At 43.6% G+C, this 27,475-nt stretch overlaps 3 protein-coding genes and 1 long non-coding RNA gene across 8 annotated transcripts; all 4 read right to left on the bottom strand.

Annotated features, from left to right (window-relative positions):
• Positions 1-3,576: 3,576 nt before the first annotated feature.
• LOC100837835 lies at positions 3,577-11,291 on the bottom strand. Of its 5 annotated transcripts, XR_002961178.1 has the most exons (6): positions 10,964-11,291; positions 9,343-9,414; positions 8,532-8,600; positions 4,122-4,230; positions 3,995-4,030; positions 3,577-3,900 (listed from the first exon to the last, which is right to left on the bottom strand). It is a non-coding gene; the product is annotated as an uncharacterized LOC100837835 (long non-coding RNA). The 5 variants fall into 5 exon arrangements; XR_002961177.1 differs by having other exon boundaries at positions 4,122-8,600; XR_733017.3 differs by lacking the exon at positions 9,343-9,414 and having other exon boundaries at positions 10,964-11,290.
• A 1,381-nt stretch (positions 11,292-12,672) lies between these two features.
• Positions 12,673-15,900, bottom strand: LOC100837528 (amino-acid permease BAT1 homolog). Its single transcript, XM_003579737.4, has 5 exons — positions 15,527-15,900; positions 15,251-15,433; positions 14,535-14,654; positions 14,178-14,369; positions 12,673-14,034 (listed from the first exon to the last, which is right to left on the bottom strand). The coding sequence occupies exons 1-5, from the start codon at positions 15,608-15,610 to the stop codon at positions 13,039-13,041; spliced, it is 1,575 nt and encodes a 524-aa protein (XP_003579785.1). The 5' UTR covers positions 15,611-15,900; the 3' UTR covers positions 12,673-13,038.
• Positions 15,901-22,927: 7,027 nt separating this feature from the next.
• On the bottom strand, positions 22,928-24,392 carry LOC100837219 (psbP domain-containing protein 2, chloroplastic). Its single transcript, XM_003579736.4, has 3 exons — positions 23,992-24,392; positions 23,684-23,839; positions 22,928-23,343 (listed from the first exon to the last, which is right to left on the bottom strand). Exons 1-3 carry the CDS (start codon positions 24,316-24,318, stop codon positions 23,092-23,094), a joined length of 735 nt encoding a protein of 244 aa, XP_003579784.1. The 5' UTR covers positions 24,319-24,392; the 3' UTR covers positions 22,928-23,091.
• A 965-nt stretch (positions 24,393-25,357) lies between these two features.
• LOC100842205 lies at positions 25,358-27,131 on the bottom strand. Its single transcript, XM_003581196.4, has 3 exons — positions 26,195-27,131; positions 25,749-25,795; positions 25,358-25,675 (listed from the first exon to the last, which is right to left on the bottom strand). Exons 1-3 carry the CDS (start codon positions 26,381-26,383, stop codon positions 25,558-25,560), a joined length of 354 nt encoding a protein of 117 aa, XP_003581244.1. The 5' UTR covers positions 26,384-27,131; the 3' UTR covers positions 25,358-25,557.
• Between the last annotated feature and the right edge of the window lie 344 nt (positions 27,132-27,475).

Genomic DNA, 27,475 nt, shown 5'->3' with positions numbered 1-27,475 from the left:
TGACACATGACAGTGAGATTGTTTTTTGTTTTTGCATGATGCAGACCCTAACGTTCTATAACAACTGAGTGATTGTTATTACCCTCTCCTCGAGTGCAAAAGATGCATAAAAAGAGAAAGATATGCTGATTATCTTATTCTACAGTGATGATGCAGAGACAGAAGTAAATTTTTTTCGAGAAAACGCAAAAGCTTTGCGTCTCGATGCATTGAATAAGAAAGAGAGTTATGTACATGTCCAAGAGGACAACACCACGAAATTACAACGCCACACAACTAGGGATCCGCCAGGAGCAACGCTCCAAGCCCAACCGCCCCGGCCCGAGCCCAGATCCGAGCTTCAGTCTTGATCTGATCAGCGAGGAAGGCGATATTGGGAGTCGCATTGTTGAAGACGGGCGCGTTGCGATGCTTCCAAATCCACCAGGCCATAAGCATGATGATCGACGCAGTGCCCTTTCTAGCCGTGGAAGGGACGGAGTAGACGGATGTCTGCCACCAATCGGCGAACGGGATGCCAACGGTCGGTGGGGCACACGTAGATCGAATCCAGGAGAGCACCTCGTGCCAGAGGGTGCGGGAGAAGGGACAATCGACCAGGAGATGATTTATGGTCTCCAAGGACTGATCGCACAACAAGCATCTTGGGGTGTGAGCCAAACCATGGCGTGCTCTTCTCTCAGCGGTCCAGCAACGGTCCTGGCAAGCTAACCAGATGAAAAACTTGACCCGTAGGGGAGCCCAAGCTTTCCAAATCAGCTTCCAAGTGTCATAGGTGATCCCACCACAGAAGAGTTTGCGATAGCAAGACTTGGAAGAGTTTGCGATAGCAAGACAGAAGTAATTGCCTGACCCTATCCAAAAATACTCGCTGTCCAGCTTATTTTGGATTAAGCCTATCCTGAGAATACTTGACGTTTCAGCAGGCTTGTTTTGGATTAAGCCTGTCCTGGGAATACTAGACGCTTGGGCAGATCCATGTTTGTGTACAGTAACTTCAGACTGAATAGGTTATAGTTGGCCAGAAGGCGAATAACTTACCAGTGCATGATTTCTTAGTTCTTATTAAGTACCATGGTTAATGTTTTCTACTGTTTCTTTGTTTGTGAAGTTAGACCGGTCTCTTGTTAAGTTGGTATGCCCTTATAGTTTTCCTTTCCTATTGTTGTGAACAGAACTTCTTGAACCTTTGATTTCTTGGCGAGAACATGCATTTACAATTGTACATGCTTTGCTATTTTTTCTTTAGTGTTAATTAGCTATACTCCAAGAATTCATGAGCGATTGACACTCAACTGTTCCCTTCGCAACCGAATCCTCAATAGCGTCTAAGACCCGAATCCCCCTCAATGGTAGCCCAGGACCGGCCATTCAGCATGCGCAGGGCTGAGGCAGGGCGATGTCTTCTCGCCTATGCTCTTCATAATAGTTAGAGACTCTAATAGTTATGGATTTCTTGCGAGAGTTTGTTGCTTGTGCCGAGTGCAACGACATTTTATGTCCAATCAGCCATCAAGGGCAGGAGTTTCATCGCATGTGATATCATCATCTTCCTCAAGCCGAGATTTGAGGGCCTTTTATTCCATCAAGCTGATTCTCAAACTCGTTGGTGATGCTTCTGGTCTCAGATGCAGCCTGTCCAAAAGTTCCTTATTTCCCTTTTGATGCAGCAATGAGGTGACCAACCTTGTTGGTGGTGTCGTTCAATGACGTCTTGACTCTGCCGATTAAATATCTTGCCCTGCCCCTTTCCCTAAGATAGGAAGAGCGATTTCAGCAAGCTTTTTCTCGACAAGATATAAGATAAGCTTGCTAGTTGGAGGTCGGATTTGCTTACTCAAGGGAGTAGATTGATCTGGTGGTCGCTACGGACATTTCTGCTATGCGAACTTATCGTCTCATGTAGTTAGAAGTTAGAACCACCGGCTTGGGTCATGAAGAAGATTTATAAAATGAAGTGTGCCTTCCTCTGGAAGGACACCAAGGTCGTCTAAGGCATGCACTTCCTTATTAACTGGTCGTCCATTTGATGGCCTAAATCTGCCAGGGCTCGGCATACTCAAGCTTGACGTCATGGGGATTTGTCTGCGTGTCCACTTGCTTTACTGCACCGTGCCTCTCTACTACACGCATGGAGTCACCTGAACATATCTTTCAGAGATGTTGAACACTCCATTTTCAATGCCGCTGCGAGGGTCTCAATTGGGGATGGCAACAAAACTCACTTTTGGCTCGACAAGTGGATCGATGACTCTACTGTTGAGGATCTTTCCCCTGATCTTTACGCCGTCATCCCACATTCTCTCAGGCTTAAAAGGATGGTCGGAGAAGCCCTTGCTGGAAATAGTGGTTCTCAGATGACAAGAAACCTCTCAGTATATATGCTTTCATCCAGCTCCTGAACCTTTGGGCCACCATCCAGGATTTGGGGCTTATGCCCAACTTGCCAGATTCTTGGTCATGGTCATGGGAACCCTCTGGCGTCCGCTCTTCCAGTTCTGTTTACAGAGCTTTCTTCGCTGCTTTTGTCTGCCATCAGTATGCTGATGCCACTTGGAGCACTTGGGCTCCGCTGCATTGCAAGGTTTTCACCAGGCTCCTTCGTGACAAATGTGGGTTTAGACTGCTGACCTGCTTGCCACTCGGGGCATCCGACATAATGATTTGTTTTGTTAGGTTGCTTGACCCTTTCTGTATATGCAAAGGCAAAACTTTATAGATATCTATAGGAGGAATATTTTCCATTCATCTCTCAGCATGGTCCCACCATGCTTTTCTGTTATGATCAGGTGCATCATGCCTGCACTGGGTGTATTCAGCACTTGCCCTCAAAACACACTGCATCATAGGGTTATGCACCAGAGTACCAGACTATTGCACTGGAGGTCTATATATACTCTAGAGCTCCCAAGGAACTGAGCAATCAAACTCCTCACTCTGAAACTTTAGTAGTAGTATGCAAAGATGGTGAGTGAGCCAGGAAGAGGAAGCGAGAGAGGGTCTAAGAACAGTAGGAATGGGAACATGAAGGAAAGCCCAACTCTATTTTCTCCTCTAACATTAGAGGTGGCTATTTAGTTTGATGTTTTCCTGATGCCTCCCATGCCTATGGTTCTTAGATGCTCCTTCCTCTTCCTTTTGGCCACAGTGATTTTCTTAACTAGTGAAAACAAAATCCCTCTGTGCATGGGTTTAGAAGATGAGGCTTTGATGAGGAGTCAGAAAGAGAAAGAAACATGGTGTCTAAAAGCGGTGGGAATGCGAACAGGAGGAAAGCCTAGTATGTGTTTCCCGAGTGCATCCCCTTCCTATTGTTCTGGGTTGCATACATACAAATAAAAATGTTTTGGGTTGCATTACATACAATAATAATGTCTCGATTCATGAATCCAATGTGCGTGGATTAGACCTTGGTCGTCTGACAGTTTCTAGTTCAGATTCATCTTTTCTTCAATGAAATACAGCAGAGAGCCATGCTGTTAGTAAATAGTACTCCATAGATGGTAATTTTTTTAATTCACAATTAATTTAGAAATGATAATGGGAAAAGCTATCCCAACCACTAAGAGATGTCCAGACTGGCTTCTGTGAAACTATTACCAAAGGGCATCATCAAAGTTGGGTTCTGATTCTACTAGAACAGTACATTTTAGTGTACATTATTGTGAATGAGTTCTTGTATGGTAATATACTGAATCATGAGAGGGTGACATCAGGTAAGATCCAAGCTAGCAAATTTCTGATCTAATATCAGGAAACAGAACACTTACAGGCTCAAAACATCTGTAACTTATGAACTAGTACATATGCAGATTCCATCTTCCCTTTGCCTACTTTTATTTATCATGCTACACTCTTAAATCTTCCATTGCACAACATGGTAAGAAGTGATTCTCTTTCCTGAAAAACAGTGTAGAATTTGTGAACTTCTGCAGAACCGAAAACATAAATATCGAAATGGCAGAGCTCACCAAACTACAGGTCATGTGCTAACCTGTTGATGTCTCTGTACATTGCTTGCTAGTCAGTCCTGTAAATAATTGCAACAACAGCTCAAATATTTTATGTGAAATCTAACCATGTTAATCTAGTCATCAGCACTAGGAAGTTTGCTCACTAACCAAATCGAGAACAATTACTTTCAACATCTGTGCATCCAGCAACAAGGCCCATGGGGTGGTGTCCTCTCTTCATCCACCATGCCCATTGACCACTAGTCATTAGTTACTCCTGTATAACAACCGAAGATCAAAGTAGGATGGAACAATACTAATTTATTGGCTACTCTAACATGATAAGTGTATCAAGAGAATGACAAACGTTATAGGGTTTAGCGAGAAGACTTAGTGGCACTGAGAGCACAACATATTTGATTCTCCTCTTCTAACCCTAGTGATCGGCAGTTTAGGAGCATTGGAAGATCAATTTTGTCATCAGCAGAAATGCGTGCTGAACCGACGTGTTCTGTATTGGACCAGAATATTTTTCATGTTTTTTTTTGCAAGGGATTGTGCATGACTTTTCCTGATAGTTTCCACAATTTCTAAAGTAAAATTAGTTTCTAAATTTGCTTGTCTAGTTGTTTCCATTAAAATTGCTGTGCACACAAACACAAAACTTTGGTTGGTAAATAATCTCATTGTTGTATATGAGTTATTGTTTTCATCCTCTTTGCTCAAAATCTAACGAGAAAGGCATTGCATCAGATGTGCCACGTGTCTATCCTGTCTTCCCACAATGCCCTCACTCTTAATCCAAATAAATGTGGTTCCTCCTTTCCTCCTTCCATTGTAAATGCAAGTCTGTTATTAGGACTAAGTTATGGCTTTTCAAATATGGTGGCCCGTAAGTGCAACTGCTGATCTATATAAAGTTATAAACAACTAGTTTCCATATGCCTAGAATTATTGAGTGCTATGTCCTTTGGTGCAACATGCAGATGGTGTCATCATTGCTCATAGCACCACACCAAAGAGGTTCATATATACCTCAAAGCTCTGAAACATTTGTGCAACAAGGGTTGGAATACTCTTAGTTCTTAACAGAAAATTGGATCCTTAGTAGGGCTAGCTGGGAAGAGGAAGAAAGAGAGGGTCCAAGAGCAGTGGGGATGGGAACACAAAGGAAAGCATAAGTCTCCTAGAATTGGAGGAAGAGAATTGTCTTCGTGTTTTCCCAGTGCCTCCCATTCCTATTGTTCTTGGGTGCTCCTTCCCCTTCCCTTTGGCTTGCACACTTGTCTTAGTAGAACAGAGCAGAAAATTTAAGCATAGATCAAGATGATGGCTCCTTGAGAGTTTAGGAAGAGGAAGAGAAGAGGATCTAAGAGCAGTAGGAATGGGAATATATAGGAAAAGCTTAGGTGCTCCTCCTACAATGGAGGCTGGTACTTGGAGTTTTCCCAATGCCCTCTCATTCCTGTGGCTCTTAGGTGCTCCTTGCTCCTTTGGCTCACAGTAGTATACTGAGAAATGTCCAGTAAGTTTTTTGTAAACCAAATGTACTTTACCAAGTCTTAATACTATGGGAATGACTGTAGCTTTGTTCATGTCTGTCTTAAGTTATGATAATGGCTTGGCTCTGGTTGAACAATATAACATCAGATTCTAGAGGAAAAATAGAAAAAATAACAAAACACTCTTTCTAGAATGTCATGTGCTATCCAGTTATATCAAGACAGGGTGTTAGCAGAAAGACTATTACTCTGAAGATCTAAGAGAAAAGTACAGTTAGATTGCGGTGCTAAGGTGAGATTCACTTTGCAGCTTCACACACCAGCCACTCGTCCGCCTGGATGATTTGTATGGTCATTACTGCTTCCTGTTGAATTCCCACAGGTAACCCATTCTAGCAGTCTGCGAGGTAACAGGCTCGACTGGTACATTCTCCTGGCCAATCTGAGGCACTTGATTCTTCTCTACAGATAGGACTTCCCCGGAAGGCTTTTTCATGGCAGATCTAACTCCAGGCATGTCCAATGGTTTTCTTGGACAATTCCATGAGAACTTTTTTCTCCGTAACAGAAGAGTGGATGCAGATTAATTAGACATATTTATCTTATTATACATGCGCAAGAACACATATGTTTAAAAGACCATGCATGTTAACTCGTAACTGATGAGCATCAATGATCAATTATGAAGGAAAGAAGCACAACTGCGAGAATTAGAGGTTATAAGAACCTAGTGCTATTCAAAATATTAAAAGAAAGGGCGCCATAGTATTCTTGATAAGACATATTTATCGCTAGTTCTTTTGTTGCACCAAACACTTGCTCAGCGCAGATAAAACACAAGTTTCAAGGATAGTAATTGGAGTAGAGAGTGGAGAGAAATAGAAGAAAATAGCACATTCACATTAACATTTGATAGCTTATGTGAGTAGTTAGCATCTTAGTTGCAAAATCATTCAGATCGGCTACACTGCTCATATCCTGGTCAGCTATATCCTAGATCATGTGTCATGTAGCAGAAGCGAATGGAGGGATACGTTAAGTAGCAAGGAAACTAATACTACCGCAATGACGGTATTTGAAACTTCTACAATTCTACATGCTTCAATGAGAAGGCAGTGGTTCCTATTACTCTCCCCTTAAATACATAAGATGCTTGCAATCATCAACACTCTTTGTTCATCTACAGTGTGGTGAAGCAGAGACCAAGCTATTAAAAGCTAACTGGAAATCATCAAGGCTATTTGTTCATCTGCTTATTTATTAAGCATGTCCTGGCAAAAACAGGGGCTTCAGCAGATGCATGCGCAGCTGAAATCAAGATGTTCACGCTGAACCAAAGTGTACAACAACATTGGATTGATATTGTAAAGAAAATAACCCATAAGTTTGCTCTTGCTAGGGAATGTGGTTAATGTTTATTCGTTTGCAACATAAATAGATGCATTAGTTTGCTTGTCTAGTTTTGTTTTCTTGTTATAACTATCATTCCTTTGGGTAAACATTGAGGGCAGTGATACTGGTACTTGCTTTGCTTAATTATTTTCCATAGGAACATAACAGTGTCAACTAAATGTGCTCCTTTGTGATCATTAACTAAAGTTGAAAATCCACACGATGTTGATACTTGAAGGTTCACTTGTTAAACAAGTCCTGACTAGTGTGATGCTACGAAATTGTGTGCACAAAGCCCAGCAATTAGGTCCATGACATGTAGAGGTGCAACATGGTGACCCTCAGGGTACCCTTTGACCCTCCTTAGTTCAAACAAATGAACTAGATTTTCAAAAAGTTGTGTCATTTTGAAATTTTAGTTCATTTGGTTAAACTAAGGAGGGTCAAAGGGTACCCTGAGGGTCACAATTTTGCAGCTCTAATGACATGTGGCCTGTCCTGTTCTCCATACTACCTTAACAAGAATCCTAGAGTGCAAGGTTTCCTTTTCTAGTTTTCTTACCCTTCTCATAAATGCACTGCATGGAGTTAAGACTTTCCATGTTCCTCGCCAAAAAAAAAAGACTTTCCATGTTAACTATTATGTGTCCCCGATATCATTGACAGCTATTCCTTATGGTGTACTATGCAGTAGGTGTGTTCATTCAGTTGCTTTGCTCACAGCGGTTCTATCTGAGCATTTTAGAGCATTGCACTAGAGGCCTATATATACACTTCAGAATACTATAGCCCTGTTCAACAGTCTGGGCTTTCTGTGTTAGAGTTGTGGAGTTTAAGGGCTTGAGAGTGAGTCTGGAAGAGGAAGAGAGAGTCCCTAAGGGCAGTGGGAATAGGAACATGGAGGAAAGCCTAGAGCTTTCCAGTATCGGAGGTAGAGATTTGCTTTGTGTTTTCCCGATGCCTCCTATTCCTATCGATCTTAGGTACTCCTTCCACTTCCTTTAGCTTGCTGAAATATTTTGAGGGGAGAAAGTAGAAACTACGAATGTGTAGTAGGATGTTCCTTTAAGGTGAACAGTGAACACATAGGATCAGATGATGAAGCATTGAATGTGAGTAGGGAAGAGGAAGAAAAGAGGGTCTGAGAACAGTGGTCATGGGAACATTGAGGAAAGCTAAACCTCTTCTTTGCCTCTGGAAATAGGGGCTGAGAACTGTTTCCCATGTTTTCCCAATGCCTCCCATGCCTATTGTTCTCAGATGTTCATTCCCCTTCCTTTGACTTGAACAATATATTTTTTAGAGACAACAGAAGATATTGAGTTGTATGCTTCTAATGTGACTTTCAAGGTGAGTCAGGACGAGAAAAAAAAGAGGGTCTATAAGCAGTGATCATGGGAACAGAGAAAAGCATAAACACTTTATTCCCTTCAACAATTAGAGGCTGAGATTTTATTTTATTTTTTGGTATCTTCTCAATGCCTCCCATGCCTATTGTGCTTGGGTGCTCCTTATCTTGCTTGCACAATTTCTCTGACAAATGAACAAAAGACAGTTTTATGGTTCAATTGGTCTTTTTGGCTTGCAGGATTTCTTGGTGAACTGAATAAAAGGCAGTTTCACGGTTCAATTGTTCTTCGCTCTTTACAATATGGAAAGTAAGTGCCATGTAAGTTTATTATACCGTGGCATGTGTGATAACATGCATATGCAGAGATGATGCCTTCGCCCTGGTGCTGCTTGTGTTGTTTTCCTAGATCAATAACTAAAGTTAGTAGGCACAATGGCTCATGCATGATGAAGTCCTATCTTGGTAAGGTAAGTAATAGTGAAATACATTATATGATGTGTAAGATTTCGTCAATAATCAGCCCTGATGAGATCATATTCATTTTTAAGGAAAATAGGGACAGAATGCTTTTAGCAGTTAGCGCACATACTCAAGGGTAAATCTTTACTCCTATAAAAGACTGAATCGGTGGCGGCGGTCCATCACTTTCGGACTACATCACTTGTTTTTTTACATCACTTGTTGACTTTGCATAAATAATTGAGATGAAAACAACGAATATGGATTATATGATCTAAGATAATAAATAAATAAATAAATAAATTTCTCTTTAAACATGTTTTTTAGTCCGTAGCAGCGAACGGGTATTGTGCTAGTTGCCCTAAATTCTAATGTCGACGGTGACATGCTGAATCCAAATGGGTTACGTATTCATTCTAAAAGGTACATTCACAAATAAAGATCAGCACGAATCATGAGTTTACTACCCGTGGTCCCTACATGCTGCTACTTAATACAGATCCAGTATGAACACTATCACATGATGAATAAACATATAAAAATAGCTATGACGACAATCTGAAACTAGAGAGCTGGTTATACACCTGCTATGGAATACGGATAAGATCTAGAAAAAACCATGGAAGGAAAACGAAAACATAACATGAATATGTAAGAATTGCAATATCTAAGATCAGTACAGTACCTTAGGAGCTACTCTCAGATGGATTAAGGCTATGTCAAAATCAAGAAGTTTGGGCGGTTTATCAGCAGGGAGCTAGCATGTAATACCGATGGAAAGGAATTAGCTAAATTATGTTTCTAAATAACTTGCAAAAGTGACAGACTAACAGATATAAGGCAGCTAAATGAATTTGCCATTCAGAGTACACGTAGACCAAAAATGCAGAACACTGTATAATTGACTGGGTATACAACACCAGAATTTGAGAAACCGGAACGAGCCTAATTCCTGGACAATTCCCAGTAACAGCCCTCTTTACCACACTGACCAGAAAAACATGAGTTGGCAGGGAACATAACTAGTCAAAATAAAGATCCGCTGAGTGTTCTATAACAACCCTTGGCAAGTTCTGGTTGTTAGAAGTAACCATCATGTCACCCCGATTTTCTGAAATCTCTGCGGCACGGCACCAGTAGCATGGCATTCAGTGTGTTCTCAAAATGGTAACCAGTACTCAATCAGTCAACAGACATTTTAGTAATTAAATGGACAGACTATCAAATTATATGGTCGAACTAGCTATCATAGGAACCAGGACTCTATAAGTGCATTTATTCCTTGTACGCATCTGATTTTAAAAAAAAAAAAGTGTGTAAATGCGCCTCAAAACATGTCTGTGAACTACATAACATCATTCACATGCTTGCATATCCAAAAGATGCATCAATGATTGCATATACAATAGTAGCATTTCACAACTAAGTTCTAACTTCTAACTTCTTCTGCTGAAGACATTTTAATATCTTCACCGCTGACCTCCACGTCCGTGGAATTATATTTTGTATATGTTACGTTCTCAAAAGAAGACAGGTCAGGGTTAAGCTACCATGAATCAAGATAGGTGATGAGGTAAAAAAACTAATTTGTTCCAGTTCCAAGCTCAGATCAAGCGTTAGACAGGCCCGTTTTAAGAAAAACAGCACCAAACTGATGCGATGTCAGTTAAGATCAGATTTTTCATATTCCTGCTATTATTAACCAGCAAAGTAGCAACCATTTGGAATGAAACCATCAGGCAGCTACATATCAATCTTGTGACAAACTGATAATTGGTGCTGAGAGTTGAGAACCCTATAATTGTTTGCTAGTCAAATATAGAGCTGTTTTAGAATCTCTGGTTGGCATGCAGTAAGTTGGTGCGAGTTTTTTCTGTATTTTCTTTCCTGGTCTGTCATAATGTTGTGGAGCCTACTGGTCGTAGGTCAAAAATTTGCATCTAATGATAGAAAGTTCTGCATATTCTCAACAAAAAAGAGCAAACTCATCAAATATAGATGCTGCAGCTATTTTAGAATATGCCTTTTGGTACTTTGCTTGGTCTCAGCTAATATGGAATAGATAATTCAATACACATGCCAAATTGCCATTGAACTGGGTCAAATGATTTGTAATCAATAACCTGACCAATGACGATTTCACAGAATTTACAAAAGAGATGTGTCCATGAATAATGGCCATCCAGTGACTATGACAACAAAAAAACACATTATATATAGATAAGTTATTACTCGAATCAGTAATCAGTATCACAAAATGTAATTGCAGAAGACGAACAGGAAGAGGTGGAGAAGGGCACTCGCACCACAGAGCCGGTAGGCCATCTTCTCCAGCCCTGCAGAACATAGATGGCGACACCATGGCCCATAATCCGCGCATCCCCTTCACGCGCTTGCCTGCCGCGGCGCCGAATCACCGCCGTCCTGTCCGTCCTCGGCAATCCCTGGAATCGCCATAGTGGGCTGCTCCTTGCGGTCGAAGTGGGCGTGTGGGGAGGGACCGGGTCGGGGGACTCCAGCCTCCAGGTCACCGGTGGCGCCGAGGCAATGGCGGAGTGCGACGGGCCAGCGCCTGTACGCGGAAAGGATATTTGATCATTTGTCAGCGTCTCCGGCAGCCCTAGTAAAACCGGTTTGGGATAGGAGTGAGAGAAAAATTCGTGAAAGTGCTTTGTGGAGTAAAATTTTTTAGTAAATCCTGTTTTCTGACTGCACAGTTTCGTTTTCTTTTCACTTCTTTTGACAGAACCTTATTGCAAAACCCATAATTTCGTTATTAACGCTGCTAATAGGAAACTGTCATGGGCCCACTTATCGGTCTATGAAACAAACCTTGCTTAGATTTGTTCAATCGGGTCGGTTTTCTATTGTATTTTTAGAATATGCACAACTTTCAATACTACCATGTAGATTGTAAATAATTGGATGACATAAAAGGTGAAACCCGTAATCACTTTGTTGTCATTGTCGAACAACATTTGGTACACGATGTACTAAAGCAAGATGGTTAGTAATAAAAGTTGGTGTGTACGACGGTCGCCATGTACGTGCGCAAATTTGATACAACGATATTTCTTTAGTAGTTTTGGTCTATACGCGAGGCGTGTGATATAGTCCTACGTTAGGAGAGTCGGACGGAATTGTTAGCCGAGTGTTTTGCATCGAGCCGGTCTTCCCAAATCCCAATACAGTAAGCAAGAGATTCTTTGGGACCCTCTCGTGCTCGGGCCGGATACCCTCTGGAATCTAACACAATTCATTCGTTCCTTCCGCCGCTTGGTCCTTAAGAGTTAGGACTAGAGTTTCCTTGGAATCTCTAGGCCTCTCTCTCCTTGAGTCTATTCAAGTTGACAGTGAGTGATGCATGACCTCTTGAGGACTTTCCACAATTTTGTTCCATAACTTTATGGTACATGGACCATATGCATTATCCGATTCTTGCTTGTAGCCTCATTTTTTCTATTTCCTTCATCCTCTGATGCCCTCCACCATTTTGACCATGACACGAGGACTTGACTTGTTGACTTGGATTGATTTCTGTTGACCTGAACCTTGTCACGTAGGATTCGTGGTCCACATATATGAAATTTATTTTACTACATCGCACTTAAATGCATTTTATGAAAACTTCTTAGAGAATCCCACCTGGTGGGCGTTTTCATAAAATGTCTTCAAGTGATTAGATGTTCCACTTCTCATTTAACCATTAAACATGTTTATTCAAGATACAATAGCCGCAATTGAAAATTTTCAGGTTTTCACTGAATAAAAAAAATTCAATTTTTTTTGTAGTGGTTGAAAGTTGAAACTATGTTGTATGACCCTATTTCCTAATTTTTTGTCAATAGTGCATAGAGCTGCAAATTTTTTACCCTCAAGACACCCTTTAAGCCTACTTAGTTCAACCAAATGAACTAAACATTTAAAATGACACAATTTTTTGAAAAACCAATTCATTCATTTGAACTAAGAAGGTTCAAAGGGTTAAAATTTTGCAGCTCTAATAGTACACACGAAAGCGGAAAAAAATAGATAGTCAAATAATAAACAGTACATACCAAATAACAAAACACTCAAAAACGAGTAGAACGAATGGGATTATAATGATCCACCTCCATACCACGTAGTGCTCTTCGTTCAGCTCACACAGCGCTTTCGAAAGAAGAATGAAAAGGCGGCTTCATGCCTTCATTGTTCACGCTTCAGGTCGTGGTCAGTTTGTTCTTCAAAACGGTTTGCTTCATTAAGGTTTTGTGCATCGATCTACATCTAAATTCCTTCCGTATGACACACAGGTCGCCACAATCTAAGCTAACTCGCACACCAGCCGATACAACAGATCACACGCGCCCACGTCACAGGAGCTAGCTCGATCGATCACTCAGACCTTGCCATTGTCGTCGCCGTTATTGTGCTCGTCGATGTTCCTGACGGGGCCCTTGAACCACTCCCTGGCGTCGACGACCCACCAGATCATGATGAGCCCCAGCACGACTCCCAGCGCGATGGGCGCGTAGTTGAAGGTGTCCATCTTGATGGGGTACACGGTGGGGAGCAGGAACACGGCGCAGGTGTAGCAGATCCACAGGAACGCCACGAGGCAGACGGGCCTGCTGGCCCCCCGGAGGTAGAACGGGCCGGGCCGGAAGTTCTCCTCCTTCATCACCATCCTGGCGAAGATGGGCACCGCGTATCCGCCGACCCAGCCGATGGTGGCCACGGAGGTGATGGCCGTGAACACCACGTTGATCTTGAGGATCGGCAGCCCCAGCAGCGCGCACACCGCCGCGCACAGCCACACGGCGTTCCCGGGCACCTTGTGCTTCGGGTGGATCCGGCGCCACACCGACGAGAACGGCACGCCGCGGTCACGCGACAGCGCGTACACCACGCGGGCGGCGCTGGTGGTGATGGAGAGCCCGCCGAAGAAGAAGGATCCCCAGATGACGAAGAGCAGCACGATGGCGCCGGCGGAGCTGTTGTACCGCCCGTGGAAGGCGTCGTAGAGGATCTGCGCCGGGACGAAGGTGCCGGCCGTCTCGTTGGTCGGGTCGTAGAGGTAGGCGAAGTCCTGGATGCTGAAGGTGAGCGCCAGGATGTACACCCAGCCGAAGACGGAGATGATGCCGATGCTGGAGAGGATGGCGATGGGCCCGTTCTTGTCGGCGCCCTTGGTCTCCTCCGTCAGGTGCGCCGCCGCGTCGTACCCGTACAGCGAGTACTGGCTCACCAGGAAGGACATCACCACCGCGTAGGAGACGCTGCTGATCCCGGTCACCGACGGCGCCGTCTCGAAATGCGTGAACACGTACGACGCTGGTTGTGTGGTTTTCGCCACCAGCGGCAGCAGGATCACTATGACCGTCCCGCCGATCACCTGCACCAGCATCAACGAATCGCCGTCATTTTTATCATTGCAGGATTCATCAACAAGTAATTTTTGTTTGTCTGAATGACTCGAAAAGGGGTTCTGGTCTTCTGGAATACTGAATGTTTGTTTCTTGATTACTATTACTGTACCTGCCACCACATGGAGATCATGTCGAGGACGGCGATGACCTCCAGCGCGAAAGTGTTGAGCACGGCCCAGATGAACGTTAACCCGAGGTACATGACGAGGAACAGCCAGCGAGGGGCCAGGTAGCCGCCGCCTTTGTTTGTGCCGGTGCACAGCAGAATTATGCTCTGCAGCACCTGGGATCCCGCGTACGCCTGAAACAGACGGGAGGGGAAACTGACACATTACACAAGACGTTTCCGTGATCAAACAAACGAACAGGCAACAAGTTCTCTTTATGATCTGCGAGTTAGTTGCATGACGAGTATGTGATCAACTAATCAGATTGTATGATGAAGGCAGTAGAGCATAATACATACCTGTGTGCCGATTCCGGCAATGAGGCCAATGGCCTCAAGCCAAGCGCAGCACCAAGATGCCAATGGACCCCAGACCGGCCCAGCCAGATGAGCAGCCCAGAAATACAGAGAACCGGTGGTCTGTTGTCAAACAGAAAGGGAAAGAAATTGTTAGAAACAGAGGAAAACAGAGGATGTCAGCTGTGATCGGAAACGGGTAGCTTTTCCCCAGAATAACAAGTACAGCAAAACAATGCATCCAAGAATCAGTCATGTTGTCATGTTAGTCAAGACTCCAGAGTCAAGAGCTAGATTGCATGCACGAATTTGGTGTCCATCCCTGCACTCCATTCTTTTTCTTTTAGGGTATGCACTCCATTCTTTTGACTTCTCCAACTCATGATTTGACAAAAAATAATCTAATAACATGAGGGCCGTGTTACATAAAATTGATATTGTTGCATTCATTTTCAAAACACTTGTGCTTGTTATTTTGTAATCATCACCAAAATTTACGTTTAAAATTCATACTTAGGCAGTAAAATCGATTAGAGATTTAAGAACAGTGATTAATTTGACTGAAACAAACCAAAATTAAAGGTACAAACAGAACAACCTAACATGGGCACCCAAATTCAATCATGCATCGCAAATCAAAGATTAGTTGTAATTTTACGAACAAGGAATTGTGGCATGCAGGATTGCAGGGAAGGGAACGGTCCGGTTACTATACTCACAGGGAAGGAGGAGCAGATCTCGGCCATTGCAATGCCGACGAACCAGGTGAAGAAGGAGACGACGACCCAGCCCCACACGAGGGGCGCCGGCCCGGCGTACTGCAGGCTGCTCCCGTACAGCGGCGTGATCCCCGTGAAGAGCGTCATCGTCGAGAAGGAGATTGCCAGCGTCTTGAACAGCGTCTGCAACCCACAAACCACGTAACAAGATCGTATCCCATCTCCTGAGAAAATTGGAAGGAGACACGAATGGCCGTTTAGACGTATAATACGTACCATCTCCCTACGGAGCTCCTGCTTGTAGCCGAGCTCGTTGAGGCGCTTCTCGCCGGAGTCCACCGCCGTTTCTGCCCCGGCCATGGCGAAGCCGACCGAGTTCCCCCGCCGAAAACTTCCTCCGAGTCCCGTTTAATCAATCGCCTCGGGACTCCCCTGTTTCGAGAGGAGTGCGCGCGGCGTCGCAGGGAGGGGAGGAAAGCCTATAGGCCGGCTGTTGCGGCGAGGAGTTACTACTTCCGATCTCGCGAAAGGTCGTTGGGGGATAGAGGAGGGAGGGGAGCTTTGGTTCGTTTGGGTTCGCTATATTCTCCATCCGCTTGCTACGCCTGATTTCTTTGCCCAGTTTGTTTGGACTTCAGAGTTTCGCGCTGTTCGTTTGTGGACTAGCCCTTCAGTTGACTAACGGGATTCTCTGAGGCACGGATATCTGTCGTCGGAAATGACATGTGCACATCGGAAATGTACCACAGGTTTTTTTTGGTTCCGTGAGAGAATGAGTACCACAGGACTGTTCCCCCAGAAGTCCATATTTCTGCAAGAGACGCAGGAGTATTTGCTTGGCGGGGAGAAATATAGAAGGTTTTTTTTAAGGAAGAAATATACTCCCGCCGTCACATATTAAGCGCAGAAATATTACATGTATCTAAACGCATTTTAGTACTGCACGTATATAAATACATTCATATTTAGACAAATTTGAGTCACTTAATATGAGACGGAGGAAGACAGACACTAATCTCTCTACAGACTCTGGCCGTCTTTCTTCTCACGGGCGGATGAAGGATAAAAATTTGAGTCACTTATATTTTGTCTTAAGTGAAACATTTTAGATTATATGACATCAAATCGGTTTATTATGAAAGTGCATTTCAAAACAGATCTAATGATACTACTTCAATGTCATAAATGTTGTTACGTTTTCCAATAAAATCCGTCAAACTTTACTATTTTTAGTTAAGACAAAACCTAAAAATACACTTATTTGTGAACGGAAGGAGTATTCATGAACCAGTTAGGTATTTGAGAGTGGGGGTAGACTCTATATACCATAGGCTTGGTATGAGGAGAATGAAAATCGAGCTGCCCCCACTACCACTAAGGTGGATATTCGCTCTCTTCTCCCTCTAGAAAACCCATCTCGGTTCGACCTCCAGTGTTGTCACCCCTCCTCCACCGATAGATCGTCGGCCTTCTCCTATTCATCGGCTCACTGGTGTAAGTTGTAGTTTCCCATGTCTAGAGGTTTTGATACATGTCTTCGTTTGTGATGGATGCGTGAAGGCGCCAGCATGGAATAGGTCTCACCGCCTCCATCATTCTGGCGGTGCTTTGTACCGAGGCGTGTGGATGGTGTGGTTCTCGCAGATGTGGCGTTTGGCGGATGCGAACGCTTCGTCATCGAGATGGTCTTCCGGGCTCTGATCCTCCTCGAGTTCATCCGTCGGGACAAAATCGGCAGAGCACCAACGTAGGTTCCTTTTGTTCCCTCGAGGTGGCAAGGTTATGGTTTCTTGTCATGTGTGCACACCCACGAGATATGGTGTCAGGTTCTTCATATCGATTCAAGGGTTCAACAATGGCAACAATGGCCCTCAGACGCTGGTCCTTAGGGGCACGTGCACGAGAACATCCTGACTGTCATTGACAAGGTTAGGCCGACTCCGGTATGGGAGCGGCCACAACGGCACATCATTCTGGTGGCAGTAGTAGTCGATCAGTGGTCTTTGTACTTCCGGCGAACCTTTATAATTTTATAATATACGTGTCATTTTCTTGGGAAAATAACTAATCTGAGTGTAAAATCTAGAACAAGCAAACATTAACAAAATCACCTCGACACTTTGTAACTGACTGCCAATTAGATAAAAAAAATCTGCCGCATATAGGATGTGAACCCCTTATAAAATTCTACCATCCCTTTCCTCTTTTTTTTTCTTTTTTTTTTGTTCTTTGCTCAGTTTTGTCCCTAAAACAAATCGTGCAATGGATGAACACTTGAACGGCCAAGGCTTTGTCCTTTCCGTTAGTTAAGTTGTTTTCCGACGTAACGAGAGTCATGTACAACACGTGAACAAATAAGTAAGTTTTCTCATTTCATGTATAGTTACCAACACTAGCAACTAACGATAGCCCTACAAGATCATTTGCTATTTTTCTGCAACGTCAGTTAGAATGTTTGTTGGGTGCACAGATCGATGATGCTCTCCTTCGAGAGGGGTTTTGGATTTTCGGTTGATTTAGTGCATGATGCTAACTTGCTAAGTAGAGCATGCTCATTAACTAATCCATTCATATACTTATCTTAGGCATGAACTTGAGGCTGCACTTTTGCTTTGTCATGAGATTCAAACGGGGTGGGCCAGCTGGGGAGCTAGTTCTGTTGACCGGATCCGTGGATCGAGCGAACGTCTAGCCTTTACTCCTGCAAAAATACTTTTCTTCGCCCGTTTTGGCGTGCACCGTCCTGTCATCTGTTCTCTGCAGAAACATCCAAAACTACCCTTTGAAATGCACAGGATAGTAGGCAGAGAAATCATATATTCATTCATGTCTCTTTCAGCAGGATTCTCCTTCGAAAATAGCTAGTACTACTAGTGCGGCGTCTACTCTTCAAGCGAAAAGTGCATATTTCAAGATTCAACATATAGTGAACAGAGATCGCGATAAAATTGTTCATGAACATGTTAAAGTGAGCGCAGTAACCAAATGGCTCATGAACTGGCTCAGCTCTCCATGAGAACTGAACAAGCTAGGATTGTAGTGGTGTTGTTTAATAAAGTTGTCCCTTTCCCGTAACAGATATGTGTGTTATTTGATGCAGAACTGATATCACTGTATTCATTTTTTAAAATAAAAATTATTATGATGATAATTCGATAACAATGAACAAAATATTTGGAGTCAAAGTTCAAATTCTGAGATTACACCATGTCAACTTCCGACCAATAAAACAATGTACACACACTCTCAAATGGGGCCAAGAACAATGACGAGTACTCCTTCCGTCCAACAAAAGATGTCTCAAGTTTGTTAAAATTTGGATGTAACTAGATGTGATTTAGTGTATAGATGCATTCAAATGTAGTCAAAGTTGAGACATTCTTTGTTGGACGGAGCGAGTATCATTTTCACTGATGTCCGGAGGCAGCATCCAAGATGGTCTCCCCTCTTGGAAGCCAGATTTAAAGAGAACAAAATGTGAATGTGTGTTAAGTGGCCCCGCTGCTACATTATACTCTTTCCATTGCTAAATTCTTGTTAATGGTCTGTTGGTCACTACTAGAAACCAGTATATCAGTTAGCCAGATCCACGTAGGGATCAGGAATACATCAGATACTCGCCTAATTTCATTTCCGTATTTTAGCCTCTATATGCCTCTTTTTTTTGTTGCAAGGATAGCCTCTATATGTCAAGGTAGCTGTTTGCACCTTCGTAGCCTGATACCCGCGCACATTTTTTTTTTCAAAACGGAGGCAAAAGCTTTGCCTCATCTCATTAAATAAGGAGTTCAAACAAGGTTGAAAGGAAAAAGAAAAGAAGAAAGGCAACAAATGCCTACTCTCCCGACATAATACTACTCACATGCTTAGCGACCGCGAGCGTCCAAAGCGAGCTTCATTCTTGATCTTGTAGAAGATAATAGACGGCATGGTCGAGATGTTACGGAAGACCCTCGCGTTTCTTTCGTTCCAAAGCTCCCAAATGACCAGCATGACGATAGAAGCAATCGCCTTCTTTCTCATGCCAACTCCCAAGATGTTGGAATCCCACCACTCCCGCACCGAGTTGGTGTCTTGCCACGAACTTGGGTTGAGCTCAGCCAGCCCCAACCAATCCCTAACCATGAGCCAAATTCGGATAGAGAATCTGCAAGAAAAAAGGATATGCGTCGTGGTCTCAGGTTTCCTCTTGCCGAGCTGACAGATGCCGCAATTCGGCTAACCACGCTTCTCCAGCCCGTCTGAGATCCAAACTCTGTTGTTGAGCACGAGCCATGCAAAAAACTTGCATTTGGGTGGCGTCTAGTTTCCCCACACCGCCGGATTCATGGAGGTGGGAATTAACTCGGCAAATTGCACCTTGTAGACAGACATGGTTGGATAGACCCCAGAATTAGAGAGGTTCCAAGATATATCGTCATTGATTCCGTCGTAGAGGTGAACGTCTTAAAGCAGGGTCCAGAGCTTCAGAAAATCTTGCAAGTGTTGGGTGGGAAGATCATGCTGAACATTGATACGAGACACCCAAGCATGGTCCTGCATGGCATCCCTGACGCACATGCGTCTCTTCTTAGAGATAGAGAAAATGGCCGGTGCAATATCCTTAGACTTCTGATCTTCAAGCCACGGCGAGTGCCAAAAGCTTGCCTTACGACCGTCGCCAAGGATGATAGACGTCACCGCGTAAAAAAGTTCCATGTCTGCGTCATCGCACGGGTTGCCAGAGCCCATCCAATCGCGCCTAGGCTCCTTCCTCTCTAACCAAGGCCACCGCAGCCTAAGCGCCCCGGAAAACTTCTCAAGGTCAAGAATCCCCAGCCCACCCAAATTGGTTTGGCGACAGACCATGCCCCAATTAATCTTGCACTTGCCACCTGAGACTTTATCGGTGTCGGTGCATAGAAAGATCCTTCTAACTTTATCAATGCCCGTGAACATATGTGACTCTGTGTCTGACTTATCGTTCACTGATTTGTGAGGTTGTTATACCCCGGACTAGATTAAGATGCACAATCATAGTAGAAGTTTCAAGTTTTAATTGCTTAAAAAGAGTTTTCTCCACACGCAAATGCTACAAAATGCTGGTAGCAGGGAACAGTTACAAAGCCATCTGAACTGAATACGTAAATCTGTTAAACTCTGTGCATGCGACTCGTTCAGCAGTTCAAAATTAAAACTACCTGAAGAGTAGCGTTTCGGTATGAATTGTGTACCAGCGAGTCGTACAAACTGAAGCCTGCACCAAGCAATCATCAATAGCCATTTGATAGTGGTCGCCTTCACTTCACAAAATACTGATATATGCCATGCCGGCATGTTCACATTCTGCAGCCTGGAACACCATCCATTCACACCCTGGAATGGAATAATGTGTTGACTTCAGAGAATCACAGTTGCTTGCAAGCAACTGTGTCATCAGAACAATCCCACATCAGTTAAAATAATGCAAAGATCCTTATGGAGTTCCAGCTAACCAGCTTGCACTTGACTTAATTATGTGATCATAGATGCATAATTTATCATAGTTGAGCCACCACTTCCATATGTAAAACTAAAATTAAACTCACCTTATTGTTCCTGTGCAGGAATGGTCATCATGCAGTGTCCACCTGCTTAGGAGTATAATATAAGCAGGATTTCAGGACAAGTAAGCCCCTGTTTATGTAATGCTTTCACATGGACGAATTTGGACTTTGGAGACCACCAGTGACCTGTTTTCCCCCAAAGTGACAACGAAAGTAAATGTTCTTAAAACAAAGAACGAGTCTTGCTCTTTTGACCTTCTCCAAACTTTGCGGCTGGGATAGGTCCCATGTGGCTATCTCACTGTAATAATAAGGATACGGCATCTGACCCAGTGGCGAAGTTAGAGAACCAAGTCATTGGGTTCAATCCTTTTGATTATGGTGTATTTTTTCACTAATATGCAAAGCAACGACTGGTTAATGAAGGAATTACACATTTCATTGGGTTCATTTGAACCCAACGGTTCTATAGCAGCTCTGCCACTGATCTGACCTGCTCATCAAAAATTTCATATGATAGTCCGAGACTGTTGCAAATTCAAGTAGATATTTCTTTTACACTGCATGTAGATATATTTTATAATTCCATATAAACTAAGGAAAATGGCCAATGAGGCAACAGCATGCAGATTGCCAGTCTTTTCCAGAAAACTGCTTGGGGTGTGTGTCTGTGTAGTTGATTTATTTAAAATGCATATCCAAATCCAACATGATCTACACAATGAAAAACTGACCAGCTAATGTAATCTGATGTGGTACACAGGATCAAAAAACTAAAAGTATCAAAGGGTGCTGAAAGAATTTACAGTGTATTTGGAAGAAAGTGTTCGTGTTGTATTGGTCAAAACTGGAGAAAGCATTGACTGCTTCGCTTTTATTATGTTTGCAAAGAACCAATCAACGAGCAATGTGGTCAATACTCCATTCCAAAGATAGGTCAGACAGCAAGGCCTGGTCTCCCTTCTTCTGAAATTACTTCTGCAATTTTCCTGTATTTAAGGGAAGGAGAAGACTGGCACTTTTTTTCGTACCCTTTCATTGTCATCTTGCGAAAAAAAAACATTAGCAACATGGAAGCAGCCAAATCTTTCAGACACGGCATTGCTGATTTTAATCATCAGTTTCAACTCTATGGTGTATGGTACTTGATCATGTCAGTAAGAAGATCCTAACTCAAATAGTGTTGAACGGTAATGTTCCTGACTGAAACAAAATCAAATGTTAGTCTTTTACTTTTGGTGCCCTTACAGGATTAAAAAGATCCTGCAAAAACTTGTCATGCATCCATCTCCTAACGGAATCTAAAGAATATGGAATTTAAAACTTGTCCCCCACCCAATAGTGGCGACGGAAATGATGGTCATGAACACCACATAGATCCAAAGGATGGAGAATCCAAGGAGGAAACTCAAGACCACACAACAGTCATGACTCATGTGGCCTTTTCAGGCGCCTTATGCTTCAGATGGATCTGCCACCACGCCGACAGAAAAGAAATGGCGGGGTTCCTTGACAGTATATAAACCCACAGTGCAAGAAGGAAACATCACAATAACTCAGCAGAGTGATATTCATTTGTCGAGACTCGAGAAGCAATTTTGCAAAGAAAGAGCAAGAGCACATACTCACTCCGTCCCGAAACAAGTGACATGGATTTGTATAGGTTCTTATACAAATTCACGTCACTTGTTTTGGGACGGAGGGAGTAGAAGCATGAAGTGTGTCTGTACGGATACCAACTAGTACTCTGGCACCAGACACCAGTAGAGCTACGGGCCGTATGATACCTCCCGTGAAATGCATATACATTAACCGGAGTTCTGCAAGGTGTCAACAGTTATCAGAAAAAGGTGAGCTCATTGCATATCTAGCAGATGAAGCTTCATGTGAAAAAGCTATTTAAGTATAATTGGTAAATCCTCAATTTCTAACAACTTCAGTTTCTGCAGAAACTTATTGCAGGAGACTCGTGATGGATTACCTGGATGATGAAAAAGAGGGCAAGGATATACACCCAACCAAATAATCTCTGAATATAGTCGATCTGCCAAATAAGAAAGTTCCCTGGAACAAATAATTGAACACTTCTATGCGAGATAGTTTTGGTTTCTAAAATAAATTGAAAAAAACATTGCACAATAATACAGCCTGCTGAAAGAAACAAAGAACATTTCTAATTGTAATCCTTTGGTTATAACTCTTTTTACAAATAAATATGAAGAACAAAACGTTTGGATTAAAGTTTGTAACTAAACAGGAACTCTGGAAACAAGAAAGAGAGTCATACATGACACATCTCCTTTTGAGAGAAATAAACTATACAGTATCAAAGGAATGAAGGATTTCCTCCAAAACAAGTCTAGTATGATTGTCCAAGGGCTTCTCCACGGTATCTGAGTAGGCTACATTGAGCAGATAGAGCTTTCTAGAAGCCACAAATGCAGCCGAGAAGATCCGCTTCATCCCTCCCCTGGTGCTATCAAGTGAGTACTCAATTTCATACACTGTCAGGCCATCACGACCTGATCTCTCTCCAGTAGAAATCACTTCTGCAGACTTGGTACTTTCCTGTATCAAGGGAAAGGATTCATACCAATGCCAATAGTAGCACTAAATATTCACCAAAAATATCAGCACTGAAGTACTGAACCTTTGCCACTGGTCATAATAATAAGCAACAAGGACAAAAAGAACCCAGTTTTGAGATTCAGTATAAACTGTTTTTCCGTATACATCAGATGCATTTTCATAGCCACATACAGATTATAAGAGAAAAAGTTATCAACCAGAAACTTAATGTACTGTACTACAGATAAGCAGTTCATCTAAGTAGCTCACTGCAGATAAGACCACTATACATGCACAGCAATTAACCAATACTAGTAGCAATATAGCATGAGGAATTTACCTTTTTCTTCTCTGCCTGCAGAAGCCTGTCAGCGACAAACTCTGGCGTTCCGAAGTCCTTGAGCGAGGAGAGGCGGACAGGGTTGACAACGACCCCAATATTATTACTCCCCTTCCCATCTTGCTGAAACAGCGCCGTCGCGCCTGCCTTCTCCACCTTTTTCCCCAATTACACAACAACAATACACAATTCACAGCTCTAATCCACAATCCAAGCTCATCAAAATGCAGAAAGGATACTGCGCCAACATCATCACTAGTTCACTGCGCTAGTACTTTGCAGCACCACGTCGCTTCAGCGCTTCGTACCTTGAGCCATGAAGCGGGCTTGAGGAGGGTGAATCCCTGGTCCTGGTCAGTGTACCGTTCCAATTCTAGCACTGCTGCGCCTCCCCCTCCTCCCCCGACTTCAGCCTCCGTTTCTGATGCGGAGGCCACGAGGAATTGCGGTGACGAGGCGGGTAAAGGGATGGCGGTGAGGAGCATCGAACCGACGGAAACGGCCCTCCTGGTTAGAAGCGGACCAGGGGAGGAGATGTCGCATTTGGGCGCGATGGTGCGAGGTGGAGGCCGGCGATGGGCTCGGTCCGCGAGATTCAGCCGCGAGCCGCGGCGAGGGCAACAGACTAGTGGCATCTCTAAAAAAAACCGATTCGGCCGTCCCCCGCCTCTGCCGCTCCGTTCGTTATCGCCATTTGACGGTGCTGGTAGGTCTGCTAATGGCCTTTTAGCTACTGGGCGTTAGCTGTATCCTACAATAGGAAATTCTATATTTACCGTTCAGAATTTAGAAGAATTTGTTTCCATGCTTAAAACCACTTTAAATTTCAGATTTTTAAGATCTACTACTAAAATTGCCACATCTTGACATAGTAATTTCCGGTCAAGCCTTGTCTTAATGAACGGAGGGAGTATTAAGTAACCCAAATCAGCATAACCACTGTTCAACAACAATGTACATACAAATAAAATACACTTGTTCAGGTGACAAGACTTATTCTGCTTCCGATGAACCTTCATCATTCTGCTTCATCACCCCGCATATACAGGCCCTGTTGACTTCCACATAGAAAGTACCAACATATATTGCCACTGACATCGTAGTTAGCATAATATTCTAACTGCTCGTCAGTCGTCACTATAAAATGTTGAATCTGATCTTGTACTCATACCGATTCTGCAATTCCAGTCATCCTATTGTTACATTTCGAGCTTTACTATCTTCTTTGTAGTGTCCTGTATTGTGTTCTCATTGTCATTATTCGGAATAAATATGTTCCGGCACAAATCTCCTCAGTTACTTGTTTGGATATTACATATTGATCATTTTGCACTAAAATCAAGCTTTTTGGGAGAATATTCACACTATTATAGAATATCAGGGTTTTCAAGACTTCTATTCCTAAGGATTCCTTCCCATTGAATTCCCTGCTCTATCAGAAAAGGAAAATGCTTGAGACGAGCCCGTTTTAGTTGTTTGTGGATTCAATCATGTTAGAATTGGGCTCAATTCCTTATGCACCCAACCACCTGGAATTTTCAATTCCTTAATGACTTGTCCAGTTTTGCGACCCAAACAGGATGTAATGGCCACACGAGCCACCACGTGGACGATTACAGTGCTAAACCAAGTTTGGACCAAATGTCGATCAATCCAATAGAGGCCATACGAATATACGATAGAAGCAGAATGGACTATGCAAGTACTCCTCCGTTCCAACCAAAAATTTAGGAACGGAAGGAGTATTAAGTAAATCAGCATCAGATTTGTTCAACAACAATGTAAATAGAAAATAAATACACTCTTCAGTTGATAAGACAACTCTAATTACTCTCCGAATCAGATGCATCAGATGAACGTTCATCATTCTGCTTCTACACCCCGAATATACGGGACCTGTTGACTTCCACATAGAAAGTGACAACATATATTGTCACTGCTGCTACAGTTACCCTAAAAAAGTTTGGTACAAACTTGTTGCTCCCAGGCGACCTATACAAAAGAAAAGCGAGTTAGAATCCGATGATTATGTTTTGACCAGAAAACATCTAGAAATTACAATTACCATGGTGATGGAATGGGTTCTGCATTATTGGTGGATTTAGCTCCATGCTGCAAAGAGATAAATGTTTCGAGTCATTACAGGCAGCAACACAAGGAATTTCGATAGAACGGATCAGTTAGAGTTAGTTAGCACTACATTCTCTGACTATCTTTGGTTGGTTTAAAGAAAATAGGGTGTAGATATCACGAAAGAGAAGTAATAAGAACTGTCAAAGAAATATACATATACAACCCAAACTAGTTATGTTTTTTTTTGCGGGTACCAAACTAGTTATGGTTGACGTACGGTGGTTTTTTTTTTAACTTTTTTTGGCCGTTCAATATGCAAAGAAATCTAACTAGTAAAGGTGATTTGCTTAATGTGGTTATCTCAACGCGGATATAAAAAATAAACTAGATCTGATTTTACAAATTCCACGGGTCAGGAACTCAGGAACGAGTCCATACCTTGCTAAGATTTGGTGATCCGGAGGAGCTGAACTGGTGGAGGGAGCTCCCGCCGTGGCTAATCCTCGGCAACAGCTGCCGCTGTGCCTCCCTGACAGCCGCCGAAGTGGTCGTCGTAAAGTAAGACTGCGGTTGCAAAAGGGCACCACCGCCGATCTTCTTGGCCACACACCGAAGCGCAGCCGCCATCGTTTCGATATGGCCGATTATTCAGTCAGGTGATGTCCCTAAATTGATTCTCGCTGCCAGTCTATTCGAGTTCCTCAATCCTCGGCTTATGTGAGCCTCTCCCGTCTCATTTTATTTACCAGGGTTTTCCTATCCGACTGGAACACGGCCCGGCACGCAAATCGTGTCGGTCTCGGTATCCATCTCCGTGCCAAAGGTCCAAAGCTCTGCTCTGGGCATAAGCCCCTAGTTTTGAAAACCGGACCGCACCGGCGGTCCGACTGAAAAAACCGGAAGGAGACCTATGCGGTCTGAAGCGCACTGGAACGGACCGGCCACCTGACCGGTAAAACCAGGTGAACCGTGCGGTTTTGTCAAAAACCGTGAATCAGACGGTTTGGCTCGAACCGCCCGGTTCATTCCCGTTCCAAAATCGCGAGCCTCCTCGCCGCGCTCCACCGGTCCAACGCTCGATTCCGCGGCCGCCCGCCGCCGGTGCCGCCTCCTGGCCGCGCTCTGCCGGGCCGCCGCCGCTCCTTTCCCGCATCGTCTGCCGATGCTCGCTTGATTCCGCGGTGGCCGCCCGCCGTAGGCGCCGCGCACGGCTCCCTTCCCGCCTTGCGCGCCTCCTGTTTCATTCCCGCCTTGCCCGATTGAGCGTTGCGCCCGTAAAGAAAGAGGGAGGAGATGGGGACGAGCAGAGAGCACTGGCGGCTAGGTTAGGAAGGAGTATGAACGAGAACGACCGAAAGATGCAGCGCAAGTATTAGCGATCGTGGTCTAGCCTGGGCCTGTTATATTTTCAACAGAATAGGCTTGACCACCTGGGCCTTCTACTTAGAGAGAGTCACAGAATGGGCTTGGCCTACCTGGCCGACTTGAGCCATGTTTATTGCAGGATTTAGGATTAGAATATTTATTTTGCATCTTAAAAAACCAGGCCGGTTCAACCAGTGAACCGGCTGTTCGACCGGAAAAACAGGAACCGAGAGCTCTCGCCGGTTCGGTCACCGGTCCGGTTTTCAAAAAAGGCCCCTGCAGCCCACCCCAATCAATTCCGACACGCGCCGCGGCACCAACAGCAGGGCCGCAAGGGTCAACAGAAAACCCCTC

This window comes from Brachypodium distachyon, chromosome 5, assembly GCF_000005505.3.
Source record: "Brachypodium distachyon strain Bd21 chromosome 5, Brachypodium_distachyon_v3.0, whole genome shotgun sequence".
In the NCBI taxonomy this organism is placed as follows: Eukaryota; Viridiplantae; Streptophyta; class Magnoliopsida; order Poales; family Poaceae; genus Brachypodium; species Brachypodium distachyon.
Note: the sequence above shows the minus strand (reverse complement) of the source record. Positions and strands in the feature narration are given on the sequence as shown.